Below are 9,460 nucleotides of genomic sequence, written 5' to 3'. Positions count from 1 at the left end.
TGGGGGATTTGAGGAAGGGTGGGGGTTATCTTTTCTCAGGCCTTCAATATGAGGTTTGACTCTTAGAAATATGTGTTCAAAACAAGTATCATGAGAGATAAAAAAAAAAAAGTGGGAGAGGGAAAGCATGAATTTGAAGATGCCAATGCCACCTTCTTTCTTCTAATGGTCCACAAACCTCTAAACCCATTACCTTTAACTATAGTCATATAATTCTCAAGCTGATGGGGTCCCTAAAAGGGGCAAGGGGATGCCATGGAGGAAAGAGGTCCTTGTAATTAGCCTAATTAACCAGCATATTGTCACCCCAAGTTTAATTACTAATTAATCACAACCACCATCTTTTAAAGGTGAAAAAAAAAAACTACTTGCAATTGGCAAAATTAATGATAGAGTTTTGCAAGTGAAGGCTGTAATTATTTAGCCAGCTAGCTAATATGTCTCACTGACCAACAATTGATTTATGGTTTAAAATGATGGCAAATTGACAGCTTCAATTTCTAGCAATGAGAGAACTTTAAATCAAGTTTGCCTTAGAAGCAGAAAAATAATAAAAGAACAGTAAACTATGGAAGTGAAGATAGCTTGCTAGAAAAATATAACAATGGCAATTTATTACATATATCATTTGGGGTTTCACCTGTCCATTAATAATTGTGCTACTTGAACTATCATCCCCCCAATTAATTTATCTCCTCGAGTACATTATGCACTTAGAATTATGGGCAATAAATTAGGAAAAAAATAACAATTAAGTTAATTACATCAAACATCTTAAAATTATATGTTAAATTATAAATTGATATCATATTTCAAACTGTTCTAATTAATTCTTTAAAATATTAATTTTATCAATAAATTTTTCTGTCAATCTATCAGTCAATTAGGCCATTACATGTTTATTCGACATTCATATAGAGATAAATTAAACATATGGAGTATATTTTAAACACTTGTATACCCAGGATGAAACTAAGGGAGTTGGCAGAGGTCTCGCTCTCCCTAAAATGGAAAAATTTTCATTTAGACTCTTTAAATTTTTTAAAATTTTAAATTAGTAAAGTTAAAATTATACTTTGGCCTCCCCTAAAAATATAAAAATTTGATTTAATCCTTTAAAAATTATAAATATACAAACTATTCAAATGATGAAATTATATTTTTTCATCGTAAAAATTACAATTTAATTTCAGTCTCCTAAAAAAAATTATTATTTCACCTCCGCATATACCCTCAAGGACAAATCTAGGGGCAAACTAGAGCTTTGGCCCCTTGATTTAAATGAGTTAAATTTTTTAGTCCCTTTAAATTTTTTATAATTCAATTTAAGGTTATTTTATTACAAAATTCATGCTTTGACCTAAAAAAAAAATTAGTTCGGCCCATAACAAAATATCCTAGCTTTGCCCTGCATACCCCATATAATAGTAAGTTCCAATATAAACTGGTAATGAAGCAGGGTACACGTTTGTGTAAATATGCTTCATGCTGATGGAAAAATCTATTAAAAACTCAATTAAAATATTTGATTATAAATTAATACCAGCAATTAGGTAAAAGATGATTGTTTCAAACAGGGGTGGTTCAATCAGTCGGAAAACAAAGAAAAATTAAGATCATGGGACACTATTTGATGGGCACATGGGAAATGCAAGAATTTCTCTCAATCTATAAGTTGAATGTATAGCCATGTCAGAATGCTGTGGGGTTCTGTCTATTTGGAAGATATTTCACACGTATACAATGTGATGCATCCCAATATGATTATAATTTAAAAAAAAAATACAATATTACTAGGATTAGGCACATATTTAAATACTTAAAATTACTTGTTTATAGGAAAAGCTATTTGATTTGAGAATTTAAACTTTGTGTTCTATCTTAATTAAGAAAGATAATTATGGAATCAAGGCCTGGGGATAGACTGAGAAGCATAGAACCTTCCATCAACTTAGTTTTGGGGTGTTTTAATTTATTGGTTGCAATCATGTCTCTCGTTGCCATCATTAGGACTAAATAGAGAAAATCCTCCCCACCCTCTCTCTTTTTTCTCCCTTTCTCTCATTTACATACCCCACCACATGGTGAAAAGCTAGTCACAAACAACCCAAGAACCCAACTATATTTATAGGAGCTTATATATATATATGGCACCATCACCATCCATTTTCTTCATCTTGTTTCTTCAGTACAAAAGAAAAAAAAAGTTACCATACAAAGATGTGTAACAACATGAATTGGAGCCCATCTCATCCCATCTTAGTTTCTTCAAAGAGAAGGCATAGATCAAAAAAAAGTAAAGTTCAAATCTACAGGCTTTCCAGGTTGGTTTATATATATGTTTCACTTTATATCTATGCATGCAAAATCTATATGTTTGTTTAACAATGCAAAATATGTGCAGGAAAAGGTGTGAAGAAGAAGATGTGAAGAAAGACATGGAACTAATGAACTTGAAGCTGTATTTGGAGAATCGAAGCATTATAGAAGAGAATGAGAAGTTAAGGAAGAGAGCTAATCTTCTACATCAAGAGAACTTGGCTTTAATGTCTGAGCTTCAGAACAAGTTTCCTCATTTGGATCGTTTTTCCACTACCCTTTTGGTTCTTCTGCAAAAACACTGATATGAGGTTTCAAGAAACAATAATCCGAACCCTCTTCCCTATCTACTATATATATATACCCTTTTAGTCTCTTTAAAGCTTCCTTTGCCTTTTCTTTGATGATGTATGTTAGCAATCTGGAAAATTGTAGCATATGACGTTTTGTTTTAACTTCTAATTAAGATAAATTAAATGATGGGATTTGAAAAGTTTCATCAAAAATCTTGATGGTCATGTGTGCATATATTTGGCTTTCTTTTTTCAGCATGGAAAAGAGGAATTCAAGGGAGAATTGTTAGGTTACACGTTCAAACACTATTATTAACCATCTTAAAGCATGTTATTACTAATGAGACATCCGAACCAGGCCAATCCAAAATCACATTGCATAAAAGTAATTATTTTGCAATTTTAATTTGTAACAAACTTTCGCAAGCAAAAGAATGAATGGAACTCGAAATAAAACTCCCCTTAAACATATTTAACAATGAATAGAATCGTCAAGGCATTATCATCTATAGCAGAAGCAAGAACAACCTTCTTGACATAAGCCTTTACAAAGGCAACAATGTAATAGGCTTTGAGACTCTAAGATCACATCAATATTGTGCTTCTAAATCCTTTCTTCTTGATATCCTTCTCATTAATAAAGTCCTTTTGTGCCATAATCTCCATTCTTCTCTTGCAAGAAGTGTATGAGAACTTTGCTTTTCTGGCTCAGGAGTGAAATCAACGTCCTTCGGTAATTCCGTAGCACCAATCCGTTTTTGTCACTTGTTTCGATCTTTGGAAGGAAGGGGTACATTTGGCCTCTTTGTCCTTTTTCTTATAACTTGAGGTACAAAGGTAGATAGTGGGACATCATCTTCATTAGGAATGGCTAATGCCTTTGTTTATATGCAGTCTTCTTTTGAGCAAAAGCTTCTTCCACTAGTTTTGTTGCTACTAATCTACTTTTAAAGTTACACTTTCTTCAGGTTCTTCAGCAACCTTCTTAAATTCATCAACAACATCCTAACCTTTTTGAATATTTTTTTGAGACACTTCCTCAGGGATTTTTGAACCTTAGGAGCTTCCTCACTTTGAGGATTCTTTTGTTGCAAACCCTCAATGATCTTATCTATCACCTGATCTTGAGATCCTTATTCAATCAAGGAATCAATCTCCTCAATATTCTTATAAAAAAATTAACTTTTCTATTAAAGAATCTAAGTAAATTGACAAAATCTCTTGTTCACCCATATCTTAGAGATTTTGATCCTCGAGATTTTGATCCTCGGTAGCGGTTCCTTCAAATGAAGAGTAATAAGCAAGACCAACAAAGTCATCAACTAAAGGCTCTTGAGGATTTGTGCCCATACCTTCAAGTAAGTCAAAATGAGTAGGTGGGACTGATGGTGGTATGGCAAATGATTCAACAACTACAATATCAACAATGCTTGTTCCCTATTCCATAGAGCACTTCACTTGGGTTTTATGCACTAATGGTTACAATGAGAGAGATTTTACTTAAGAGCTTTCGATTGAGGTAGATGGAGAAGAGTCTTAGTTTGTTTTACTCTTGCCATTACTAAAATTGTAAAGGGGCTTGAAAAATTCTTTGAGAAGGTTTGAGTAAGAATTCAACAAAAAAAATATATAGAGAGGGATTTTCTTTTAGGGTTTTAGTAGTTGAAGTAAAGTAAAACTCAATTAATGCAATAATAATCCCTCCAAAAGATATTACAGGAATTTTAAAATACTCCAAAATACAAAATGGCATGAGGATAGGAATTTTGATGCGCATCAAGACTTAGTGAACAAACATGCCAATTATTTTTTTAGGAGTATGCTTTAATTAAATAGCTCCACCTTTTATCAACTCCCTTATGAAACAATGTCTTATATTAATGTGCTTGATTCTAGAATGCAACACTAAGTTTTTGGAAATATTGATTTTGTTGGAGTTGTCGCAATAGATGGCTGCAATCAGAGACAAATCTCCTTCTAACATTTGTTACGCCCACAAGAGTTGAGCATAACAATTTATTATAACTAAGTACTCCATCTCTATTGTAGATATAGAAATTGAACTTTTCTTTTTACTATACTAGGAATTAGATTGGTACCAAAATAAAGAACATGTTTCTGCTTCATTACAAGCAATGTCCTATGAGAAGTAGGCACTTTCGCTGGAACTGCACTTCTCTACCTCATATCATGTAGCATTTTGAAACGTCGAGGTCTAATATGTCTAAGGACACCACAAAAATGATAGATTGCATCATAGGGAGTCATTTCCTTCTTGTTATTCTTGATCAACAAAAGTTTCAAACATTTTCTAGATTCTCTAAAATTTGAAGCTTTCACAAAAACAATGGGACTTTTGATAACAACACTTCCCTTGTCTACACAATCAATCCATCCTTTGCTTGGACCTCTCCTCCCGATAGTCGGAATTTCATCAAGCTTGCTACTGTTGAAATTTAATCTCTCTAGCAGAAGCTTGGTTGCAACAAGCTCCTTCTAGATCTTTACTAGATTATCAAGCTCTTCAGTAAGGATTGATTCTTTAGCTTTGATTTGCTTTACCAACCTTCCATTCTCTTCTCTCAATTGTCTATTTTCTTTTAACAGTGAGGTATTTATATCTTATACTTGCTCCCATTTACCAAACATGATCTTGTAAGTCTTCAAGAATTCCTCATTAGATCCACCATCAGAGTCTTCATTTAAATCAACTTCAGATCCTTTGACTATACTAGATTAAAAACCATATAGTTGTTGAGATAGTATTCATCTAAATCTAAGTTGTTAGATGAATCTTTATCACTCTGGGTCACACATAGTGACTTCTTCTTCTTTAAAGTGTTACTACCCTTAGACTGGATGTGACCATATTCTTGACACTTATAGCACTGAAAACCTTTATTCTTATTTTTTTTTTCAAATTCTTCTCTAATGATCACCTCGTTGGATTTGTTTCTAAGTGCATTTGTGTTGGATTTGAACTTCTCCATTCCTCTTGATTGCTTCTTAAAAGCCTTGTTGAAATTCTATGTGAGTAATGTGATTTGAACTTAAAGTTCTTCAATCATAGTGTTGTGGGAAGTTGGCACTTCCTTTCTCACTTGGAGAGCTATACTTCTCTCATTCTTTGTCCTGCTATGTTTGACCTCATCAAAGTTCATTTTGAAAGTTTGTAGAAGACTAACGAGTTCATCAATTTCTAGGCTTTCAAGGTCTTTAGTAGTGACCTTAATAGAGAATCTCTTAGGTAGATATCTCAACACCTTTCTAACTAGTTTGGTATTGGAATATTCTTCTCCTAGAGCAAATGTCTTATTTGACAAATTGTAGAGTTTTGTGTAGAATTCCCTTATGGTGTCTGATTTTTGCATTTTCAAACTCCCAAAACTTGAGGTTAGTATCTACATTTTTTATTGATTGACTGTGGTAGTTCTTTCATGGGTAGTTTATAGAATATCCTAAGTTGTTTTGGCAATCATGCACTTTGCAGTTTTCTTGAATTCTTGCAGATCTACTCTATAGACAGTGGAATACAATGCTCTAGAGTTGGCATTAGCAAGTCATTCCTCTTCAGTTGTCCATTCTATTTGGGTTTAGCCACTCTTCCAATTTCAATGTCAATCATAGGAGGCTCCTATCCAATAAGATTGAGTGGCAAACCTTTTCATCAATGGATTTAATGTAGACTTTCATGCATGCCTTCTAATAGACATAATGACTAATCTCCAACATTAGGTGACAACATGTTGATAATCCTTCCATATCTTGTAGTTATCAATACTAGGAATTTCCACTAGTTGTGTTAAGTGGGATACCAATTGTTGACCTAAAATAGTTGCTAAGTTTACAATAAACCAATTATAAGTAGAAGTGATTAAGGAAGTGGGCACTTCCGCAATAACTACAACAACCATAATGAAAACAAGAGACAACAAAATTGTTCACACAGTTTGGTTTTCTTATGTCTGCGGAGCTTAGCTTAGTGAGATTACTCCAGAAACAAAGACAACCAATGATCCTAATTATAAGTGAAGCATTCTTGTACTTCAAAAACTAAATCTCTCACCACTAAATTCTCCCTATAAAAACTTAGCTTGTAAAACCAACCACATAAAGGTTTTACAATCACAAACATGCTCTTGCAAAACAATGTTCTTCATCGAACAGATTAGTGCTCTAAAAAAATTAGTTCATCAACCTATACAAGTCTCTCAATTATATAAGGCTTTTAAGACTTGCTAACTAATGAAGATAAATCACAATTCCTTCTAAGAATCAACTAAAATAACCTAATTCAATATAATATTAATGACCAAAGTAAAATGGATGGTTGGCAAGTAAGTCTTTAAGTTTTGATCCAATCCGATCTTCTAGATATGTTTTTCCAATTGAATTGATCTCCATTGATGGGCTTGAATCATTTGATGATATTAGCACAACCCTAAGATTTGGTTCAATAAATTGACAATCTTCTAAATATGACAAATTGTTATTTTACCACAGTGGTGAAGGAAATGAGCACTTCCCTTATCATATTACAGCAAGTTCAAATATTTCAACAATATTTCTAGCTCGGATTTTCCTATATATGGATCTTATTTTTGATTTCTTAAGTGAAATCATTCTTAAACAATGATGTTAATAGGATCTTTCTATGAAATACAACACATCAATGATTGTAATTGATATATTATAATGGACTAAGTCGATAAATTGGTTGCTCACTTTGTGAATTGAGGCTTGAAATTCTAAACTAGGAAAAAGAATAACATCATAATTAGTACACTAACATAAAACATTTTAACAATGATAATAAAAATAAGGATAATTATTTGGTTAATCCATGATTGGAACTTTTTAACTCCATAAGTAAGGTTGAAATTATGTCATGTAACCTCATGTTGTATTTAAAAATTAAAAAGAAAAAGAAAAAGATATTATGACAAAATCTTAACCCACTTAAAAGTTAAAGAATCACTACTGTGTACCAAATAATTACCCTAAAAATAATATATAAAATAAGAAAAAACATATTATAATAATTTAGAGTAAAAATAAAATTATCCACGTACCATCTAAGAATCAAAATTCTAATTTATTACAATACCATAGTACAACTTTTTTAACATACTAACCTTTTTAATTTCAAATTCGTTTTTAAAAAATCCCTAAAAATTTGTGGCGGTTTTTGATAGAAGTGTCAGTTTAAGTACTTATCATTAGTGGAGCTTTCATCGTAAAATGCCACTAATTCTTATATTAAACGTTGTATTTCCCTCTTTGTTGCCAAAAAAAAAATTATTGGCACGTAAATTTAATGGAGTTTTGCTTTAAAACGTCACTAAAATTAACTTTTTGTGGCTCGCAAAATCTAAACACTTGCGGCACTTCCATTGAAAGTGCCGTTATATACATATTTTGCCGTAGTGCATTTGGTTTATTGGTCATGACTTACAGGAATTGTCTTCTCATGGTGTAATCTTAGTAGTGATTTGCTCCCATTAAGGGTGTGTGAATATTGTATAAAAAAATTTGTAAATAAAAAAAATTCTTTGATAATTATTTTTTATGCATAATATAACAAGTATATAAAAATAGCTGTTTTGTTTTATTATTATTGTTCCTGTTGCATTAGAAGATTCAAACCCTTCAAAGCAAGTGGCATGTGTTGATAATTTACAATAGATTCTACTAAATGTATTCAGTTAATCCTTCCTAGTTCCTAATCAAGAAGAAAACTGAGGATAAGAATCGAAAAAAAGAATAGTCTAAAATTAATGCAAAGGTCAGCAATAGTAGGCGCCCCAACCAACAAAAGGCTCAGCACTCAATCGACCTTGATGGATTCTTTAGCTTAAATCTTTGGTGACATGCTGCCGCAAACAAAAGGCCTAACTCCCTTCATCATCCTTAATTATTTGCCATCCTTGTTTCTTCTTATTGTTCTTAAACATCGGTTCTTCCATTATTTATTTCATTTTCTGTCAAACGCTCTCATGATTGCAATTTAGCATTCTTCAAAGATATCTCAATGTTAATGCAGAACACCACTCAAAATCAGATATTATAGCCAGACAAGGAATTGCGGCTGTCACATGTTAATGGCAGTAATTGAAATTGTAATTTAACCCCACCATGAGAGGCACAAGTCAAACTAGTCGGTTAACAAATTCACGGTTCCAAACTCAAAACTATAGTCATTCGGCAACAAGCATGGGAAAATCTGCTTCTCTTAGTATTTGGGAAGCTTCCAGCATGGACTCAGCATGCAAAGTCCATTACGCAAAGCAGTCTGATTGCTAGTAATTAAGCTGTAGGGTGATTTTCTGATGCAAAGCAATCTAATTCAAGAAAAAATTGGAGCAAGTCTTCACTGCCTGTTGTTGTTTAACTTGATCCAGTCAGCTCCAGGAATTCTCAGACCAATGTTGTGAATGCTTCTTTTAGGATTGGAAAAAGCCAGTCTCTTGTTCAGTTTAATAGTTCGTGCCCACCTTAGGCTTTGAGCAAGTAACATGTCAATGTCGTGACTGTCAATCCCAAACACTATACAATTTCGTTTCTTCTGTAGTCTCCAGCAAATTAAACCAAAAGTTGTACTCTATTTTGTATCATCAACTTGGAGACTGAAAACATTGTCAATGTTATCAGTTATCTAAGAGTAGAGATCAGAGGGGAAGAACCCGGCTTTGGCATTTTTTGGTTCGAGCTTGATCTACGGAGCCCTTCCAACATGGCAATCCCTCAAAACATGTAATGTTGTTTCCTCGAAGCAACCACATTGAAAGAAAAGTTAGATTTTTGCTAGTAGATACAAGTCCAAATATTAGGTAAGGTGCAAATGGACC

General features: G+C 32.8%; 1 protein-coding gene across 1 annotated transcript; it reads left to right on the top strand.

Moving 5' to 3' along the window:
• The first annotated feature begins 2,125 nt into the window (after positions 1 to 2,125).
• Positions 2,126 to 2,825, top strand: LOC108482570 (protein LITTLE ZIPPER 1-like). The gene is made up of 2 exons (XM_017785701.2): positions 2,126 to 2,324; positions 2,405 to 2,825. Exons 1-2 carry the CDS (start codon positions 2,221 to 2,223, stop codon positions 2,622 to 2,624), a joined length of 324 nt encoding a protein of 107 aa, XP_017641190.1. The 5' UTR covers positions 2,126 to 2,220; the 3' UTR covers positions 2,625 to 2,825.
• Positions 2,826 to 9,460: the final 6,635 nt, after the last annotated feature.

Source organism: Gossypium arboreum, chromosome 1, assembly GCF_025698485.1.
Source record: "Gossypium arboreum isolate Shixiya-1 chromosome 1, ASM2569848v2, whole genome shotgun sequence".
Lineage (NCBI taxonomy): Eukaryota > Viridiplantae > Streptophyta > Magnoliopsida > Malvales > Malvaceae > Gossypium > Gossypium arboreum.
This window is presented reverse-complemented; position numbering and strand designations above follow the sequence as displayed.